Raw genomic sequence first — 22,568 nt, 5'->3', positions numbered from 1 at the left:
GGCAGGAGAGATGGAGGTTAACAGAACAAACTCTGGAGTTAGAAAGATACGGGTGCTGCCACTATTAGACTATTACCTAATCAATTCTGACCCTCTATTGTTTATTTATCTCAAAGAGACAGACAAGGCAATACATGCATTGTGCTTATTATTATTATCATCTGGAACTGTGGATTCTGTGGGTTATCTCCCACTAAACACAAGAACCTTAAAAAACAATTACAAACAAAACTGAAAAATTATCCCCTGGTAAAGGAGCTGTTCTTACCTGAAAGGAATTCATATAGCGAAGGGATGGAGGCAGTGTGGCATTATTCCTTGATAAAATCAGCAGCAGCTCTAAGCAGGTTGCAGAGGGCAGGGTTAGAGAGTGGATGCTGATGTCACTTTCCCAAGCACTGGAAAGCCTGAAACATAATGATGTGGATAGTTTCATAATTGTGGGGCACTTGGGTTGCTCAGTCAATTAAGCATCCGATTCTTGATTTCAGCTCAGGACATGATCTCAGGATGGTGAGATCCAGCCCTGTGTTGGGTTCCAGGCCTGGCATGATTCTTTCTTTCTCTCTCTCTCTCTCACTTCCTGTGCCTCTGCCCCTCTCCCACCCGCTCCGTACTCTCTCTCTTAAAAAAATAATAATTTTATAATTGTATCTGTTCATAATTGTTTCAAAAATCTGATGGAGAAGAAGACTTTCAACTGTGAAAGGGAAAAACAATGCACAAAAAAAGAAATAAAATGGTTATACTAAAATTTCACAGAAAAAATGTCTAAGACATTTTTATAGTGTTTTTGATATGAAACAGATTAGGCAATTTTTTCAGGTCAACATCTCATGTTCAGAGTTTAAGAGTCACATGAAATGCAATCTTATTTGTGAGGGACATATGTGGGGTGGGGAATGGATGATATAGCTAACAGATTGAATGCTTCCTATATTCTATTCCCTCTTCTATATGTAACATCGTGTTCACCCCTCAGATACCAATGAAATGGAACTGTTGCTGTCTTCTTTCTACAGATGTGGAGATTGTTTTTGAGCTGGATATGCCCTATGAAATATCTAGTTCGTTAATTTTCAAACCTTTAAAAAGTAATGGAATCCTTTTATCAAGAAATCTTGTGAAAGCTCCATTTGTAATACAAATAAAAGCAAAGCTGCTCTGTTGGAAGGGCAAAGGTTGGCAGGAGGCTCTCTTCATCTTTCAAAGTAGCCTATGAAGCATCTCTGCTACATCCTGTTGAACCTACTTGAAAATTCTTTCCATTCAAGAAATGAAGAAACTGAAGGATAGAAAAGTAGAGAGACTTCTCTGGGATGAGGTATGTGTTTAGAAAATGTTTATAGCAGCAATGGCCACGATAGCCAAACTGTGGAAGGAGCCTCGGTGTCCAACGAAAGATGAATGGATAAAGAAGATGTGGTTTATGTATACAATGGAATATTACTCAGCTATTAGAAATGACAAATACCCACCATTTGCTTCAATGTGGATGGAACTGGAGGGTATTATGCTGAGTGAAGTAAGTCAGTCGGAGAAGGACAAACATTATATGTTCTCATTCATTTGGGGAATATAAATAATAGTGAAAGGGAATATAAGGGAAGGGAGAAGAAATGTGTGGGAAATATCAGAAAGGGAGACAGAACGTAAAGACTGCTAACTGGGAAACGAACTAGGGGTGGTAGAGGGGAGGAGGGCGGGGGGTGGGAGTGAATGGGTGACGGGCACTGGGGGTTATTCTGTATGTTAGTAAACTGAACACCAATAAAAAATAAATTAAAAAAAAAAGAAAATGATATGGCTGGATCTAGAATCCTGGTTTCTGGACTTCCCTTCTAATGTTTAATGTAAAGGGGAAAATCAGAAAATCATTATGGAAAAAACAATGTAATAAGAATAGGATATATCTTATGCTATCAATTCTTCTATTTACCTATTTCCTACCTGTGTCTGTATCAAAGTATCTCTTATCACTGTCCTAATTCTTAAAGAGAAATTATATATATGTAGATGTACGCCACTTATGTAAACTTCTTTCTGTGAAGCTACCTAAAAAATTCTGGAATGTCAGAGAGCATCAGGGGCTGAGGGCGTAATGGATTTTAACACTTATATGAGTCACAGGAGATGGTTTATTTAGCTGTGTCAGCAGTCAGATTACTTGTGCCAATACATTTTTGATGTGGGGTGGGGAATTAACTCTTCTTTGCAGCATTTGCCAATTAGTTGGACTGGAATAGGACACTGCCCACTTTCCCAAAAAATGGTCTGTTTTCAGCAACAGCACATTTGAATGTCTTCTCCATGTTTTAATGTCTTCTCTATTTTATATTGATTGCTATGTTATTCTTTCTCCTTTTATTAATTATACAACATTCTCAACATTTTTCTAGGATGGAAATAAAAATCTTGCTGTCTTTGGTAAAAGTCAAATGTAGTACTAGTACAGTGGCTCTAAGCTCAGTCTCCCTACCCCCTTCCTTATGCTCTCTACAAACCATGTAATTACTTGTGTTACATTAAACACACACTGTCTTGCTCATACAGTTTTCTGGGCCTGGAAGGCTATTAAGCTACCTGGTGAACTTCTGTTTATCCTGCAAGACCCACATATGTATCATTTCCTTGGAGACTCTTCTTGTTTCCTTTTTAAGAATTAACTACTTGCCTAATACCATACTTGTATTCATTATAACACTTACCACCACCTTACTTGTATTCTTATTGGATTGTGTGACTCACCCTAGATCAGACATAAGGAACCATAACCCGTGGATTTCTCTAACTTCGCTGCCCAGTGTGGAAATAAAGGTTAGATTAGTTGTTTTTCCTTGGGCACACCCAGGTATTAACCTTTTACTGGCTATAAGAAAAACATTTCACTGACATTTATTTGTATGCCCAATAATTTATTTTCCAAGTGTTATTTTTATAATCAGAAACAAGTTAATGTCATGATGTCAATGGGATTTCTGTGTCACACAAAGGAATGTTTAACTGCTGCTCAAAGGTGCCAACATGCTGCTAAGTGGGTATGGTGTGATCCAGCAAAAAAAAAAATACTCAAGTAGAAATTAAAATACATTAGTATTCCTTGTCACAGACCAGTGAATGAGCTTAGACAAACACTCCTGGACAAGTCTGGTTTCCTCATGAGATCCTGGAATCCATACACAATCTATACAATGTATTAATCCACCAAAATTTACACAAAAGAACATTCATCACACTAATGATATCCATAGTCACAAAAAAGATGCACTTAGTTATATATGTGAGTTATTCAGGTCTCCGTGTAATTACAAATATTCTCATGGTATGTGGATTCAACCTTGGCATTTAAAATCTAATCTTTCAAGTATCCTGTGATTTAACAAATTCTTATCCCTATTAAAGCTCATGGAGTTGAAGAGTGTTGTCCTGATCACATCGTAAGTGATGGAAAAGAAACTCAAGTATGATCCTCTCTATCTAAATTTCATTCCCTTTTATATCTTATAAATGCTTGGTATTTCTGAACAAATTCTATCCAAAAAAGCGAAAGGGTAAATGATGGAGTAAATTTTAGATATCTTAGAACATTTCTTTTCTTAATAATTTGAACCCCTTATTTTTGAAATTAAACAACCCAGCTAGACCTAGGATGCCTCAAATTCCTAATATTTATCCTTTCATTTATCCTAATATTTATTCATTTACTCTTTCTTTTCCCACAATATATATTCATTAGCTCCAGGATTTACCTTTTTATTGTTAAGTTTTATAAACATTCTTTATAATCTTAACCACATATTATTTTAATCACATGAAACATCCATATATGAGGACAAAGAAAGTAATACATGAAAAATGATTAACAGTTGTTTTGGAAAGTTAGAACTACGGGTAACTTTTCCCCAAAACTTCAGTCAATGTTTTTACATTGTGTGTGTGTGTGTGTGTGTGTGTGTTTTGTCTTGGTTCATTTTGACTTAGGAAGAAAGAAAAAACGAAAGCAAGAAGATGGAGAAATGGTCTGGCATACTTAAAATTCAGGTTACCGTAAAACAACCAGCAAACTCATTATGACAATTTAAGGCATGTATTAATTAAGCCAGAAGTGATCCTTGAGACGATCTACTCATAGCTCAAATATCAATACAAATTTATGTTAATGACATAAATATTTTAAGAAACACAGGATTATAATAATCCAGAATTTAGATTTGTGGTATTTCCTGCAAAAACATCCTAGACTGTTAGACCTAAATCAGTAAACTTCCACTATAAAACTGACAAGAAAGATAATTCAAAGTGAATAACAAACTTAACATTAACTGAAATTTATTTTGGTGATTTTAAAGTAGTGGGAGAGGAGAAGCTTTCCTAAGAGACCAGAGCTATCAGCCAGGTGACCTTAGTCAGAGACCAAAATGCAAGCAGAGGACACACTATCCTTATTTCTGAACTTTCGCCTTGACAAAATTCCCTAGAGAAGAAACTATGGCCTATTTTTAAGGAGGCAATGAGAAAGGGGCAAAAAGCCACTTTCCATCATTTCTAACAAAAATAGTGAAATTGAGAGTGAATCAACCCCCAATATATATCAGAAGAAGAACTTGAGAAAATGGAAAGGTGATACAGTCTGCTAAAAACCAGGGGTTGTTTAATGTAATAGATGAAAATGACAGAGATGATAAAACTCAACAAAAATTAATATATTTCAAATGGTTCCAACATAATATATGGAGAAAAAAAATAATATGGTATAGGGGAACTCAAGATGAAAATATTTAACTTAAATTTCATGTTTCTCACGTATTAGCAGTTTATTTGGACTCTCCAGTCTTAGAAGGATGTAAGAAAGCAAATAGCCTATTAATGATAAAATATAATACTCTTTATATCTGTATATTTTTAAATTTCAATTTCAAAGCTATAACAACGATAAAGCTCAATTTAAGCTCTCAAAATACCAAAACAAGCATATGACCACAACTCAGTGCTAGAATCATTATAATTATTTAACACATTATTTAGAGAAGGAATCAAAATTTTAAAAATTTTTAAAAATTCTTATACTGTCAAGAACACAAAATTCAGAAACAACCAAATATACTGTTTATCTGTTATGATGATAATATTCACTCCAGGATATTTAACATTTCAAAAGAACTAATTCATAAAAATAGAATCTAAAAAGTGCTTAAACCAACTGCTCCTTATAAATTTTAAAATAAGGTTCAATAAGTTATGAACAGCACTTCTTTGAAATTACAGTATTTTCTTTAAAAAATTACAGAAAAAAATTGAATTTTTTTATGTCACAAATGTCAAAGCTGTCCTTCAGTTTGCTTTAAACTAAAGGGCTCTTGAGAGGAAAAAATTAGATACACAATTCCTAAAAGCTATGCCTTTTAAACTCTGTCCACAAAACATATAAAATGTCAAGGCAATCTCTCTCTCTCCCACATATCAGAGAGCATGGAGGAAATGGTTCTGCTTTGAATAAGATATCAACGAGGCAATCTCAAAATTAAGTGTTCTTATTCTCTGCCAAAAAACAATAAAAGATTTTGTTTTTTATTAATGGCTATATCATTACAGGATACCACTTGTTGAAAACTTAGGGATTAGATTGGTAACTATTTATTTATTTATTTTTGTTTCCAAGTATTTTGCAATTTATAAATACTGGTTTTATTTTATTAAAAATAATTTTTTGTATAGTTGACACACATAAAATGTTTCCAGTGTACAACATAGTGATTTTCTTAGATGTTCTGGAAAAAAATTTTATTAAAGATTTTATTTATTTATTTGTGAGAGACAGAGAGAGAGAGAGGCAGAGATACAGGCAGAGAGAGAAGCAGGCTCCATGCAGGGAGCCTGATGCACGACTCGATCCCAGAACTCCAGAATCACTCTCTGAGCCGAAGGCAGATGCTCAACCACTGAGCCACCCATGTGTCCCTAGAAAGATTTTTTAATCAATTAATCTTTTACATTTATGCCTTTAATACACTTTGAATTTTTTTTTTTTTAAAGATTCTATTTATTTATTCATGAGAGACACACAGAGAGAGGCAGAGACATAGGCAGAGAGAGAAGCAAGCTAGCTGAGAGGAGCCTGATACAGGACCCTAGGATAAAGACCTGAGCCAAAGGCAGACACTCAACCACTGCGCCACCCAGTGCTCCTACACTTTGAATTTAATTTCAAATATGGTATAAGATTGTTTTTTTAATTTATTTATATATTTATTAAGTATACCTTTCTATATTTGAAATTTTTTGCAAGAAAAAGTTTAAAAAATCTGAAGGAATAGCTGGCCTTTTTTGATAGACTTCTAACTATGGTAATAATATTGTGAAGTTTCTGGCAGCCATGTTCAAAGAGGTGTATCTCCTTTAATGAAAGTGTTACCATTGCACAGCCATTAAAAAAAAAATGGGGCAGCCCAGCGGTTTAGCGCTGCCTGCAGCCCAGGGCATGATCCTGGAGTCCTGGGATCGAGTCCCGTGTTGGGCTCCCTGCATGGAGCCCGCTTCTCCATCTGCCTCTCTCTCTGCCTCAGGCTCCTCTCAGCGAGCTTGCTTCTCTCTCTGCCTATGTCTCTGCCTCTCTCTGTGTGTCTCTCATGAATAAATAAATAGAATCTTTAAAAAAATAAATAAATTCAAAGTGTATTAAAGGCATAAATGTAAAAGATTGATTAAAAAATCTTTCTAGGGACACATGGGTGGCTCAGTGGTTGAGCATCTGCCTTCGGCTCAGAGAGTGATTCCGGAGTTCTGGGATCGAGTCGTGCATCAGGCTCCCTGCATGGAGCCTGCTTCTCTCTCTGCCTGTGTCTCTGCCTCTCTCTCTCTCTCTGTCTCTCACAAACAAATAAATAAAATCTTAAAAAAAATTTTTTTCCAGAACATCTAAAAAAATTACAACAAACCTATATATATAAGGCTTTTATATTTTTTAAAAATTGTATTGTTAAGAAATAAAAAATCTTTAAAAACCATAGACAGAGGAAAGGAAATTCTATGATAAAAAGAACACCCATATTCTCCTATATATATTTATAAAAGGAAGACAGCACAAATTCATTTTTCGGTAGTGAATTTTAAGTTTCAAATAGTGAATTTTAAACCATTTGAAGATCAGAGGTCTCTATGGGATATGGTTAAAACTATAGATTCTCCCCCTACAACAGTGCTTATTTAAAAAAAAAAGATTTATTTACTTATTCTGATAGAGAGAGAGAGAGGGAGAAAGAGGGCGAGAGTAAAACACAAGCAGGGGGATCAACAGAGGGAGAGGGAGAAGCAGTTTCCTTACTGAACAGGGGACCCAAAGCAAGCCAGATCTCAAGACCCCAGGATCACAACCTAAGTCAAAGGCAGATGCTTAGTCGACTGTGCCACCCAGATGCCCTGTCAACAGCGCTCATTCATACAAAAAAATTTTTGTACATAAACCTGAATATTTCCCAGACCACCTAATTCCCCAAGCCTAATCATGTCCTCCTTTCATATTTATGGAATTTATCGAATATATGCCTTTTCTTGTCTGGCTTCTTTTACTTAGCATAATGTTTTCAAGATACACAGATCTCAGAGTAAGATCCCTTCCTTTTAGATTAAAATATGACTTCTAATTTACCACTTTCTATAAAATATTAAAAACAGTTCCATCTTTATATCATAATACCTGTGTTAGCATATTAATAAGTGTAACCACTTATGAAAAGCTTTCAAAGAGTTTTTGAAGAGGTTTCTTAGCTCACATTTTTACCTCATTCCATTACCAGAGAATATCAATTGAAGGGAAGGCTGAGAAATGCACTTCCAACCCGTTAATCACTTTACTGAGTAACTGGAAATCAACGTATGAGGGCTGGGATATAATAAATCAGTTCCACTCTAATAACATTCTCTGAAGTCAACCTCACACTGGCAACCACTGGGTTCCCTGTCCCATCAGGGAGCCAATGTCAGCTAACACTTTCATTAATCAACACTGCCCAGTCTGCCCCACAGTTCAAGTCCTTTGCCAATGTGGATGAAAAGTGTTTGTGGTGCACAAAATACAAAGCAAAAATTTAAGACTGCTGGTTTTACTATTTCCTGGGCTTAGTAAAACATATAGGTTTTCTTCATTCTTCAATTCAAATTGGTTGGGAGGGACTGTGTTGAGATGTATGGTGAAACCATGTTTGCTCTCAGCAGAAAAGAGAGAAAATGATCTATTAGAGCTCTATCAGCCCATGGCTTCAGATAAGGATGTATCCTGGTGGTCTGGCACTATACCCAACTCTATTCTCCCCTGCCTTTATAAAACACTGTCACCTTCAATATCTTTGGCTTCTCTCTACCTTCTTCCTAAGTCCACTCTCAGATGGCCTTCTCCTGCAAATCCATATATTCTTTCTGTACAAAAGGGCACTGGCGATGGTGTAACTCAACTCAGATGAATTAGGCCTGGTCAATCTTGGTATCTTAGCTATTAAGATACACTAATTTGCATAGCCGAAGTCACCATTAGCTCTGTCTGACCCATTAAAAGGCATATCCCAATGACTAAAACTGTGTCACTCAATGAGGAGAGATGAGAGTTCAAATGCAAGATCACTAACCTACTCATGCTCTCCATGCAAGCATCCCTTATTTTAGAAAATGTCCTCTTGTTTTAAGACTCCAGACCTTTTGTGAAATCACATGTCAATGTAACTCTGGTAGAGTGAAAGCACAGTTGGCCATATATATTTCAGGTAAGGTAAGAAAATAAATTTGCAAGTAATTTTGCATAGAGAAAATTCATTTCTACCAACTTAAATTCAATTCCTCTGTAACAATCTGATTCTTCAATACCTTACTAAAACAAACAATAAGATCTACCAAGTCAGTCCAGAAGTCTCCTAAATTTTATGTCTATCATTTACCCACTAGCCCTAAAAAGATACAATTGTAGAAATGGACAAATATGCTTCAAAGTTTTACTCAAGAATTTTATGAGTTAAGATGTATTTTCTAGGAAGATGATCTTAAGTCAAAGAACAGAAATATTTGGCTAAATTTATCTAAGGCAGAATCAAATATTATTAAATGGAAATTTCTGGAACCTAAGGAGAATTTCATTGAAACCTCCAAAGGCCATGATTTTTTACAGAATTATTAAATACATAATATTCTCTTTCCTTACACCACCACCTTGAAATGAGGTGTCTCTGGTAGCTGGCTTCACTATTCTACATTCTGTCATTTTGGAGAGGCTATTCTCAATATTTGAAACCAAGGTATAAAAAAGACACTTTAAATGTGGGTAATCCTTTCTGTACAGTGTATGTGCGTATAATTGAGGTAGGAAGGAGGGGAAGTGTTAAATGTGAGATACTCAAGAAATCAGTATTCTAGAAAAATTTTAAAGTTATTCTCAGAAACTGGTTTAACGTAAGTACCTGAATTTGCCAGTGCTAGAAGGGTTAGAAAAGCTAACTTGTCCTTTTTTTCAGCAGCAATATATCATACTATGGATATAAAAAATACTGTCATCTTCTTAACCAATTCATAATAATGAGAAATTATTTGTGAATGTTAAAGTAAGGAAAGCTTGTATTTTGTAGCCTACAAAATAGAAAGCAAAAAACCATGTTTCTTGATGATCTAACTAAAAAAAAGCTTATTTAATTTTATTTTAAAAAACAAAATGCTCCATTTATAACCAAAGTATTTTTTTAAACTACCGATATAAACAGTGGTTTAGTGCTGCCTTCAACCCAGGGTCTGATCCTGGAGACCTGGGATCGAGTTCCACGTCGGGCTCCGTGCATGAAGCCTGCTTCTCCCTCTGCCTGTGTCTCTGCCTCTCTCTCTCTCTCTCATGAATAAATAAATAAAACTTTTTAAAAAATACAAATTTCCTTTAGTTAGTAAAACAAACACATATTTTTCAGTGAAAGCAGCAAAATTATAATTTTGATACCTGAGTTCATCTCTTATTAATACCCCAAGTATTATCTTCAATTCTGCTTTCTAATTTACTTACAACATTGAGCTTTAGAAACTAGCAAATATAAATCACTGCTTCAAAGTATGAAACCCCTCAAAAATCAAGCCTTAAATAATAATTATAAATCTATACTGACATGGAAAGACACACTATTTTGATAAGTTGCTGGGGTTTTTTTTTGTTTTGTTTTGTTTTCATTTTTTTAAGAGCAAAACAGGGGCACTTGGGTGGCTCATTCACTTAAGTGTCTGATTCTTGATGTCGTCCCAGATGATCTCAAGGTCATGGAATTGAGCCTCAAGTCAGGCTCTGTGCTCAGCAGGGAGTCTGCTTCTCTGTCTTTCTCTCTCTCTCTCTCTCTCTCTCTCTCTCCCCACTTCTCCTTCTGCCCTTCCTCCTACTCGTGCGCACTTGCTCACTCTCTCAAATAATAAATAAAGGAAATGAAACCTATCTTGGAATGTTTAAAATGTATATTAATATTATATCAAATGAAATCAGCTTTTTTTATGCAAGAAACAATCAAATCATCTTAACAAGTACTTTAAATCTTTCATTTCCCTGAAACTACCTTAATGGGTAGTCTTTTCCATGAGAAAAGGTACTTGAAGTGATAAATTTTGAATTCAAGAATTTTATCATTGTGAGCATCACTCAAGTTGCTCTAGATATTAAAAATTCATTGCCAAAAAATAATAAAAATAAAGATGTATTGCCTACAAATTTACAAATTTGGTGGTTGCTATTAATACAATTCTTAGATCACAAAGAGTAGGAAATAAAACAAATGACTGACAACTTGGAGTAACTTGAGCAGGTATATTATCTATTAAGAGACTAAATAAAGACATGTTAATAGTATTAGGGAGTTTTCTTTCCTTCTTTTCTTTTTTAATACTAGGAAAAAAGTTTGTATCCAAAGATTATAAGGCATAATTATTTCAGATAATTTCCATGAACTTGGAACAAGGTAAAAGCCCATGTTATTTGCCTTAGCACTTTGCCCAAACAAACCAGGGAATGTGTCTTCTTTGGAAAGTCAGTGTTCCAACCTAGCATTCAACCTAGCATCCATTCATACTTTTGTTATGTCCAATAAAATCAAAATAATAGCCAATCTGCCTGGTGCTATGATCCCATTAGGTCTTGCAACAGAGCCAGCTTAAGTTTAATCAGACCAAACAGCTGTTTTAACAGTTGGGTTTCTCCAAAATTAAAATATTCTATTCCTGACAGTGCCTAGCAACTCAACTGTTGAAACAGCTGCTCAAGTTGAAGAGGTAAAACCAAATGTACATACAGTCTTCTTCCCAGTTGCAACTGCTATGAGATTTTTTTCAGGATAGAAGTTCCTAAAGTTAAGTTCATGTTGACATTTCCTAACCTATTTAAAACCTCCAACTCTGGTCAATATTTCTGCCATCATCATCTCTTGGTGTTTGCTCTTTTGTCTCCTTCACACTCTAAACCAGCTGGTGGCTCTGTACTTCCCTCCTTAGAAATATCATCGGTGTGCTTTATATTCTTATTCCTCTCTCTATTGTCCTGGGAGTATTTTTATTTCCTATGAAACAGGGGTGGTAACTCAGGAGTCTCCAGACTCTACTAAGTAATGTATTATTTCCCCATGACTTACATCAGCACTATTAAGGTTAACTAACTGTTGAAGACCCTTAAAAACAATCTTAAAAATGCTCTCTGGCTAATGGTTTTTATTTCTGGTCACTTTATAAATGTTTTCAAGATTCTGGACTTGTCACTATGATCTCATTCAGATGTGTCTGTTTGTTTAGTCTTTTAATACTCTGTAGCAGAGATATCTTTTCATCAACAGTCCTATCATAGTGAATACTTTTGTCTGTCTCTCTACCCGACCTTTCTATCCATGCATTCATTATTTTTCCAGCATCTTCTCATCTTAAAATTTCTGCCAACTAGATTGCACATACCCAGACTAATTGACTTTGAAAAGCTCTTAAAGTCTGTAAAAGATCTTGACCCTGGTTTTGTAACATTTGCTTTCTCCCCTCATAATGTCCTTACCCCTTTAAATTGTACTGCATTACAGATAATTTAAAATCCTGGCTCCCAGGGTCTGTCTAAGAATAGATTTACTGCAGGACCCAGACTCATCAAACCAGAACACACCTACAAAGACGCTGAACACGTTTCAAAATTACAAATTTTTTCCTGCAGCAGCTCCAGCTCTTCCGCTAGGTTATGTACAGAGTGATTCTGGCACATTAATCTTAGAAACAACCTCTCTCCCATGCCCCATTTCTCAGCGGCGGAGGGTGGAAAAGATACACTTCAACAAGTGCAGATACCATAAATGAAAAGGTGCTCACCACCTTGTACCAGGCAACACAGTCCTGGGGCAACCCGACTCCAAGGGAGATACTGGAGTGCTCTGAGAAACAGGGCTCCCGGCTGGAAGTCATTTCAGTATATCATGTCAAACCCTAAATTACCAGCATCATAAAGCTAAGTTTTTTTTTAATTAAAGGAGACTTTGAAATACTGGCTCTGCTGTCACTATCCCATTACCATGATGTCAGTGTAACACTAGCCCCGGAGTTAACTAACTTTGTTTTTGAATCAGTCTGCAGAACGGGATTCATTCTTCCAGCTTACAGTATTAAGATCAGTTTTGCTTCACAGGGCTAAACATAGAAAAGTTTTCATTTTTAATAAGAGCTTAGATAAATAACCCTAAATCCCAAAGGACCTCGTTAAAGCAGCCTCATAAAAGTTTTACACTTGCATATGAGTTTGAAAAAAAAATTGTCTACCTAGCAGTTTTAGCTCCTGCTGACTTCTCTAGCCTTGGGGAAGTTATTGTTGAAATTCATGTCTTGCTATTTCTGATGATTTAAAGCAGTCTATTATGATAAATCACCATGAAGTACACCAAATGAAAGACACTATTCAAACAAAAATTTCAATTTAAATACACAAAATACACACAATGCACTCATCCGTATGTTTAAATAGCACTAAGGTTCTTATATGTTACTCATCTAGCCACATATTTTATCCTCACAGCCTAGGATGCAAAAACATATTTTGTACAAGGTGATCTATTTTCCCTTTCATTTTTTAGGAGGTCATTTCAACACATTATTCTCTACTCTGGAGAATTAAAGTCCATGCAGGAAAGTTCCAACAAAATTGGAAACTAAATCAGTTGGAATAACAAGAACATAAGTAGTGGGCAATATTAACATTTCATCATTTTCCTCACAGGACATGGGAAAATCAAGACTGATACAGTATATTTAAAAGGTGAGAGAAGGGGCAGCCCTGGTGGCTCAGTGGTTTAGCGCCGCCTTCAGTCCAGGGCATGATCCTGGAGACCCAGGATCGAGTCCCATGTCGGGCTCCCTGCATGGAGCCTGCTTCTCCCTCTGCCTGTGTCTCTGCCCACTCCCCCTCCCCGTGTCTCTCATGAATAAATAAATAAAATCTTAAAAAAAAAATAAAAGGTGAGAGAAGGATTGAAAACACAACAGAATCTTATATGTTCAATAAAACACCAGAGATGGCTTTTGAAAAATGCCTCTGTGCAGCACCTCATCTTACAATATGGTAAGTGCCTAACTAATATTTACTTAGTGAACTTGAAAGAAATCAGCTTATAGATCATTTTCTGCCATTTTATCCCATTACAGGACAATCATCATTAGTGCTTCTCGGGCCTTGGAATCAGTGACCAGGAGTCTTCACTGAAAATTTGTTAAGATTTCAATGATAAAACTTCAGAGCAAAATCCGACTTGAGAGGAATTAAGCCCCTCTGCAATATTACTCATACGTGACTATATGGTCTTGAAAAACTCCAGTAACAAGGAAACTCACTGCAAAGCCCTTCTTTAAATGGAGTGAAATCTACTTCAGAAACCAAGCCTTTCAGAAAATATTTCATAACATCTAACACTTTCTCTTGATTTTTCTCTAAGATAAACATTCCCCATTTCCTCTAACAGGAAATATATTCCATTTCCTAAACATTCTATTTTTATGACCATGTATTGAAACAGCCTTACCATGAACTTCATCATTGCAGAATGAAAAGCTGCATAGGATCTTTTTTTTTTTTTAAGATTTATTTATTTATTCATGAGAGACACAGACAGAGGGAGAAACCGGTTCCTCGCAGGGAGCCTGATGTGGGACTCGATCCTGGATCCTGGGATCACAACGTGAGCCGAAGGCAGGCGCTCACCCGCTGTGCCACCCAGGTGTCCCTGCATAGGATCTTATATGTCATCTGACTCTTTCACATGTATCAGTTCATTTAGTCTTTACAGGAACATTGCAAAATGGGGTTTTGTTTATACCCATTTTACAGATAAGCAAGCATAAGTTCAAGAGGTTAAATGACATGCGTATGATCTCACAAAAGAATCAGGACTCAGCTCAGTACCTCTGGCTCTGAGTTTTCCATTACACTCTTTAACCTCAGTCTTTTCAGATGTAAAATGGGAGTAATAATATTTGCCCTTTAAGCCTCAAAGGTTTCTTGTGAATATCAAATGAGATAGTGTATGAAAAAAACAAAAAGCAGGTTTTTATTGCTAAGATCATTCATATGCAAAAGATCTATGCTCTTTCAAGTATTTAATTTATGAATAGGAGAAGTCCAAGTCACAGGCAATATGAATGTCATTGTTCTTTGCTTCCAGAATTCAAAGCATATAGCAAACTAAATGATCTAGGAATATAAGACTAACTCCTAAAAAGACAGGGGAAAGTCATTCATCCTTTGGAGTTTAGAATTCAATTAAGCAAGCACTTTCCTAGAAAAACTAATTTTTGCCTGTAATAAATGCTTAGTACTCTGTCAGTCTTATAAATTATATTACAGTATGTTACAGATTTTTGTGGGCTAGCTTGGAAACTTATTTGACATTTATAACATAATTTTATGAGAAACACTGTTCTAGTTCTAGGAAAGAAACTTTAGATTATAACCATTTGTAAGGTGAGAAGAGCCTTTTTCCCCCTTGTTAAGGCCTATTAATAGGTTCCTAAGGTATAATAGGGTATTTTTAAATACTTAGTTTCATTTTTCAAGGAGAATAAAGTGGTAGTATATATTCTAGATCTAGTTGATGAATGGAGAGTTAACTTTCAATTCAGGTACATTTTATTAAGTACTGCTGCAAAAACACCACAATAAGACAAGGATTTAATTCATTTAATTGTTTTCTAAAAGTATGAATTGATAAGCAAGCAGAAACCTAATAAATTGCCTCTGTTTCTCAATGAAAGTCATTTAAGCTAAATTGTAAAAAGTGTTTTGTCAAAAATTTGAAAGGTACACAAAAGTATAAAGAAGCATAATGAACACCCATATCCTTATCACCTTCAACATTATCAATGACTAATCTTGTTTCAGCTGTATTTCCCACCAAATACCCTCAATCCTTGAATTCTTTTAAAGTGAATTCCACAAACATGATCACATTATCTGTAAATATTTCAACATGTACTCTGAAAGATAGGGACCCACTTAAAAATATACCCACAATATTATCATACCAAAAAAATTAACATAACTCTTCAAATGTTCACGTGTCCTCAACTATTTTAAGTTTTTTTTCCTCAGTTCATTTAATTTTTTAAAAAAATTTTATTTGACAGAGAAAGACAGCAGAAGGAGGCAGAGCAGCAGGAAGAAGAAGCAGGCTCCCACTGAAGAGAGTTCCCACTGAAGAGAGCGCCCAATGTAGGGCTTGATCCTAGGACTCTGGGATCATAACCTTAGCAGAAGGCAGACACTGACTGAACCACTTTGGCGCCCCCTTTTCAGTTCGTTTAAATTGAGAGCCACATAAGTTCCATAAAGTATTGTTTGATAAGTCATATGTTTCTTTTAATCAATAGATTCTCCTTATCTTTTTCCCCCCTTGCTAACTTTTCATTAGGTTGTCTTATAGTGTTTTTCAGCCTGAATTTCGCCAATTACATGATGGCATAATTTAATATGTTCTCTCCTGAATTTCCTGCAAGCTGAGAGTTGGATCTAGAGACATGACCAGGTTTGATGCATTGGGGAAGCTTACTCCATAGGTAGCGTTATATGTCAGGAGACATATAATCATCACTCCTCCCCCCTTTGTCTTTCTTTTTGTGATGTTTCCGAGTTCCATGATTTTATGATGGGTCTCTATATGGTGATATTCTAATTCTAGGATTTCTTTTTGATTGATCGGCTGGAATCTTTCTATAAAAAGAAACTTCCCTTCATCATCTATTTGGTTACTTTGAGATATGGTTCAAAGAAGAAAAGCAGGATAAATGCTATATTTTTCCCCCTTTAACATCCAGTTTTCAAAGCAATGAGATGGTTCACTAGCATCTTCCAAAGGTAATAATCAATGAAATTTCTTGGATTTTTTTTAAGTATCTTTAAGAACTTAGAGATCTAAACATATTTATTGCTTTACCTTTATTATTAAGTTATTACTCTTATTGATATTCAAACTGACTCCTCTTTAGCTAGTGAAGCCTATTCAGGTTGCCTCTTGAGTTCTTTTGACATGACCCTGATAATATTTGATAACTTATTTTCAGTTAGAACAAGATATTACAAAAAAAAAGGAACAACACATTACAAGTTCTTATATACTGCCTAAACATATCTGCAATCACCCACTCCTGGGTGGAGTCTTGGTTGCTTTTAGTGGGAAATGGTATTTAGAGACCAAACAATCTAAGTTCTAGAAATGCACTGTCACTGAGTTAGTCAATGTTTTTAGGCCCTTCTCAATAACTAACGCTAAAAAGTATTATCTTTTTAAGTTTAAAATAAATCATGTATTCATTTTAATATTCTATTTCAAATCCAGAACTACAGAGTTTTACTTAACCTCATCAATCATGCAACCTCATCTGTATCTTTTTCCCATGCCCAAACTCCCAGTTTCATGACACCAATAAAATTACTCATTTGACTTATCTAAAATGCACATAAAACAGTCTCAGTGTATCAGTACCACACTATCATCAATAGTATGATTACTGAAGAAATTTTAAATTTTTTAAAAGCTTTGTGTGTGTGTGTGTGTGTGTGTGTGTGTGTGTCATTAGGGTATGTCCCAAGAAAGATGTATAATCCATTACTGTGTTTTAAAGTCTCTTGGAAAAAAAAAAAAAAAAAGTCTCTTGGAGCCCTTCCTCTTTATGCATTTATGTTATCAACCATATATGCACTTACATTCTCTTTAAATTTCCTTTAGATTTTTAGGGATAGCTTTTAAAAATTATATTCTGTCTTATAATTAAGTAAAATATATACTTGTTCCAAAGACAGATCTATAAAATCAGATAAATTTCAAAAAGTCTCATCTTAATTTCTGTTCTCTTTACTTATCCTCTTATCATCCTTTCATAAATACCACTTAAATTGTTTTCTTTCATTTTTTAAAATTCAAGCAAATATATTCATATTCTAACTATTCTTCAATAAATGACAGCCTACTATACACTTTCCTTCACTAAGTTTTCCTCACATTTTCTTCACGTATTTTTCTTCACTTTGCCATAATGAGATCTGTCATTACTTTTTACAGTTGTATGGTTCTTAATTGCAAGCATGCCTCAAAATGTATCTAGTCCCCTATTGATGGACATTGGGTTGTTTCTTTGTTTCATTCATTCATTCAGGTTACTGACAATACAAATAGTAACAAATTGAATAGTCTTGTGTGTTTGTTCTTTCATTTTGGCCAATGTGTCATTGAAATAAATTTCTGTAAGTGAGATAGCTCCATCAAAAGGTAACTGCACTTGTAATTTTGCCACATTCCTCTCCATAGGATTTTATCATTTTGTTTTCCCAGTATTGTATGAGACTTCCCATTTGTACAGTTTTACCAGCTGAATGTTGTCAAACTTTTGGATTTTTGCCAATCTAATAAAATCTAATATAATGTTTTGAGTGTTTTGTTAATGAAATAATCTTTTATTAAGAGAGTGAACATCTTTTCATATGTTAAAGAGGTCTTTGCATTTCCTTTCCTATGAAATATCTGTACATATCTGTAGTCCATTTTTTATAGGGTTGTTAGCTTTTTTTCTTCTCTGTTTATAGATTTTCATACATGAGGGTCATCAGCCTTTGTGGTTGAATTTAGAGAGTTTTCATAGTTCTTCTTTTTTACCTTATAATGCTTTTTTGAATAAAAGGGTTTTAAATTTTTATGTAATTAAACTTATCACTCCTTATTCCTTTTAGATTTGAGACAGAATATTTTTCTTCACTCCAAGATGATGAAAGAACGCACCCATATTTTTTTTCTGTACTTACGTGGTTTCCTTTTTTTTTTTTTAATTTTTATTTATTTATGATAGTCACACAGAGAAAGAGAGAGAGGCAGAGACACAGGCAGAGGGAGAAGCAGGCTCCATGCACCGGGAGCCCGACGTGGGATTCGATCCAGGATCTCCCGGATCGCGCCCTGGGCCAAAGGCAGGCGCCAAACCGCTGCGCCACCCAGGGATCCCCGTGGTTTCCTTTTTTAAAACCTCTGATCCACCTGGAATGTGTCATAGTATATTTATCATGTAAAGATTAAAATCTTATTTTTTCCCTTGTATATATCCTATTATCTCAACACTAATTATAAAATCTATATTTCCTCACTCATTTGTGTGACCACCTCTATTATATATTCTATTTCCATATAAGATTAGCTCTATTCTACTGAATTTCAATCTGTCTATTCATGGGTCAGTACCATACTATTTTAATTACAGTAGCTTAATAATATGCTTTAGTATCTGATAGGGCTAATCTCTCCTATGATTTCTTTTATTTTTCAGGGTTTTCCTAACTATTTTTGTTGCCAAATGAACTTTATAATCAAATTGTCTAGCTGAAGACAAGACAAAACCTGATAGTATGTTTATTGAGTTTAATTTTATTGGGTTTATACATTAATTTAGGTATGACTGACATTCTAATGATATTTAACCTTCTTATCCAAGAATATGGTGTATATTTCCATTTGTTTTAGATCACTTTAGAAGTCTCTTTCAAGAGTCTTTTATAATTTTCTTCATACAAGTTTTGAACATTTCTTGTTAATAAGCCAATGAATTCTCTTTTTCTATTGTAAAGGGACTATATTCCCTTCCATAATATATTCTAAGTGATTGTTGATTGTATATTAAAAACCTTTATATAATTTACTAATAAATTTAATAAATTTGCTAATTAAATAAAATTATTTAATAATCTTATAAATTAATAAATTTATAGTTTTTTCATGGATACTTTTGGGTTTTCCTGACATGTAATCATAACACCTTTAAATAATTCTTAGGCCAAAATTGCATTCTCTTGTCAAACTGCAGTAGCTACTATCTCCAATACAATGTGAAAAAAAGTTAAAAATTTTAAAGTTTTAAAATAGAGCCAATGTTTAAATTAATCATACTGGAAAAAAAATCACATTAGAAGAATACTATTTATAATAACTAACAAATTGGCAAGTTAAAAAGTGCTGGCTATGATGTGAAGCAACAGGAATGCTTATAATGCTGGTGTGGGTGTAAATCTGTACAGCTAACTTTGGACAGCTATCTGGAAGTATCTAATAATACTGAAATGTACTCTAAAACCCAATTATTCCATTCCTTCATGTAAAGAAGAGAAAAGTACACACAAACTAACAAAGAGTGATGAATAAGAATACAAAGTGCTGCATTATTTATAATGGAAAAAATTGAAAACAACTTGAATGTCCATTGAAAGGATAATCAACAAATAAGTTGTGGTATATTTTGACAAAGGAATATTTTACAGAAATTAAAATGAATAAATAAACTACAAGTATCAACATGAAAAGACCTTAAAAAATGTTAAGTGAAAAAAGCAAGTTGAAAAAAATACATACGCTGTGTATGTATTGATACCATCTACATAGCACTTAAAAACATGTAAATTCATAGCATATAATCTTAGTATCTATATTTAGCAAAAGTCTCAAAGTACACATACTTAGTAAAAGTATACATAGTAATCAATAGTATATAATCTGGTTTATAGATGCATGCATGGCAATGAAAAACATCAAATTTCAGATTACACATTTCCTCTGGCAAAGGATATAACAGGGCATGGATTCAGAGAAAGCTTCAACTGTTTTAATTTTTTATTTTTAAAAATTATCTACTTACCTACCTACTTATCTATCACAAATATGGTAATATGGTAAGGTGTATTAAAAACAGGGAAGAAAACAGATATTCATTATATTATTCACTAATAACTATTCTATAAATTCAGTTATATTATTCTCTAATAACTATTCTATAAATTCAAAACAGTTCATAGCAAAAGATAATTATTTAGATTATAAACTTGGTCAGAATTCTTAAGAAATTAGCTATAATACCCGGAGAGACTGGACCCCCTCACTGAAGTATAAGATGTGAGGAAACAAATACTTTTACTGACATAACCAGAAATACAGACAGAACTCTTATACAATTAGCTTCAAATACAAATGCATGAATTTGGTAATTGCTCTTCCCTGCTGAGGACATCAGCCAGTGTTCACAAGATGTCTATATGACTACACACTGGATATTAAGCTTGAGGAGGGGCACCTAGCCAAACACAGCAGAAATAAGATGAAATGACTGTATAAAACAGTGGCATGATCTACTACATGCTATTTCCTTTCTGGACTTTTTCTAAACTAGATTATTAATAAAGCTTGAGAAATGTCTAGATATTTAAGGATAAACATTTAGCACACTGGAATCAAAAGTACAAAGCAAAACCCAGCTGTTGCCAGGAAATTAACTGCAAGAAAACGGAATGGGGCCAGAAGTTCCAGGATTAAACCCAATACTAAAGTGAGTATCACTTTTATCTGGGAGAATCAAACCATAACTCTTAGTGACATGAGGGTTCACAACATCATACAAAATGGAATCAGAAGGGAAACAGACCTGAATCTTGCCCTCAAGCACTTTATTTCAAAATAACATATGTATCATCTATATATCAAGTTTATGAAATTCTTCAGCTAAAAAAGTAAAATGTTAGGTTGTCCAGACAAATACAGAGGAAGAAAGAGCTCCTTTATAGTAAAAAAATTTACACAGGCCTCTCCTACTTCTGCCCTTTATGGCTGAAGAACCTTGTTAGCAGTGTAAAGCCCCAGTGTGTTCAACTCTGATCCAGCGTCATTAACCCTTGCCCTCTGCTCTACAAATCTCATTTCTCCAGGAGGCTGTCCAGATAGCCACTTCTTCCTGAAGCCAGGATAGCAATTACTCCTGTGGGGCTTGAAGAGTCAATTTTAATGTATTACTTACCAGTCGGACAGGCTGCTACATGACATGTAGTACATTCGTTCATCAGTTAGAAAGGTGCATTTTAGTTACTACTTTTTGCCACAAAAATGCCAATCTCATTCCAGTACTAAAAAGTAAAAGTCAAGCAAACTTTTTCATAAAGGGTCAGATAATAAATATTTTAGGCTTGTTGGACATCTGTCACAACGACTCAACTCTGCCGCTGAATATGGTAACAGCAGCCACAATGTTTATACAAATGGGTGTGACTGTGTTTCAATAAAATTTTATTTACAAAAGCAAGTTAGTGGGGGCAATCTGGACTTATCCTGCTGGCTACAGTTTGCCCAACCGTAATGTAAAGCAAGCAAGCATACTTTAAAAGAGAACTGTCCCATAGGACCATGTTAGTCCTTTTCACTTTTTAAAGTTCAATTCATTCCAGTCTTCATCAGCAAATACACATCAATTACTGATATAAGAGATATTTTACACAGTGAAACCTTTCTATTATTTCTCTGGGCCTCACTGCTCTAATTCCTCTGAATGAAAACAGATATGTAGCCTTTCAGAGATTAAGAGCTCTGTTTGGAAGCTGATGCAAGTTTTGAACACTTGCCATAAAAAATGCACATGCATAATGCACATAATTTTTTATCCAATTTCATGGGGTTCACAGACATCATGAAATTTGCTAGAAGTGAGGGTGAAGTGTCTAAGAACTCCATGTTTTTGTCTTATCTCTTGAGTTAGTTATCTACTGCTACATAACCACCTCCAAGTTGGACAGCTTAAAACAACAAACATCAGTTTCTGCAGGACAGGACTCTTGAAACAACTTAGCTGAGTGGCTCTGGTTCAGGCTCTCTCCTGGGGCTATAGTCAAGATGTCAGCAGGGGCTATAGTGATCGGAAAGCTGGGCTGGAGCCTCAGTGCCCTCATGCTGGCAGCTGGATCACCTAAGAGTGAGTGAAGCATACAGCAAAAAGGAATCCACTGAGCCTTTTATGACCTACTCTCAGAATTCACCCTCTCTCAGATCTACTTTGTTCATTAGGAGTGTTCACTAGGTCCAGCCCACACACAAGGGACAGGGGCATTAATCTCCTCCCCTTAAAGGGAGAAATAAAGAATTTGTGGGCATACTTTAAAATCATCACATATCTCTAAGTTACCCAATGATACCAAGAAGATGGGATTCCATTTAATCTGCCTGTAATACCTCAGCATTCCTAGCACCATGCTTATCAAATAAATACCT

General features: G+C 34.9%; 1 protein-coding gene across 13 annotated transcripts in view; it reads right to left on the bottom strand.

Moving 5' to 3' along the window:
- Window positions 1-22,568, bottom strand: part of UBE3D (ubiquitin protein ligase E3D) — a 202,733-nt gene that overhangs the window by 116,318 nt on the left and 63,847 nt on the right. For 12 of the 13 annotated variants that reach the window (XR_013383126.1, XR_013383127.1, XM_077903242.1 and 9 more), the window contains one exon: window positions 269-407. Coding sequence is in view for 10 of the 13 variants with exons in the window: in XM_077903242.1 (XP_077759368.1) it covers window positions 269-407 (139 nt within the window). In the remaining 3 variants the exon portion in view is untranslated. Of the gene's footprint in view, window positions 1-268; window positions 408-22,568 lie in introns of those variants that run through there. The other variant, XR_013383129.1, reaches the window with a different exon arrangement.

This window comes from Canis aureus, chromosome 7 (genome assembly GCF_053574225.1).
Source record: "Canis aureus isolate CA01 chromosome 7, VMU_Caureus_v.1.0, whole genome shotgun sequence".
Classification (NCBI taxonomy): domain Eukaryota; kingdom Metazoa; phylum Chordata; class Mammalia; order Carnivora; family Canidae; genus Canis; species Canis aureus.
This window is presented reverse-complemented; position numbering and strand designations above follow the sequence as displayed.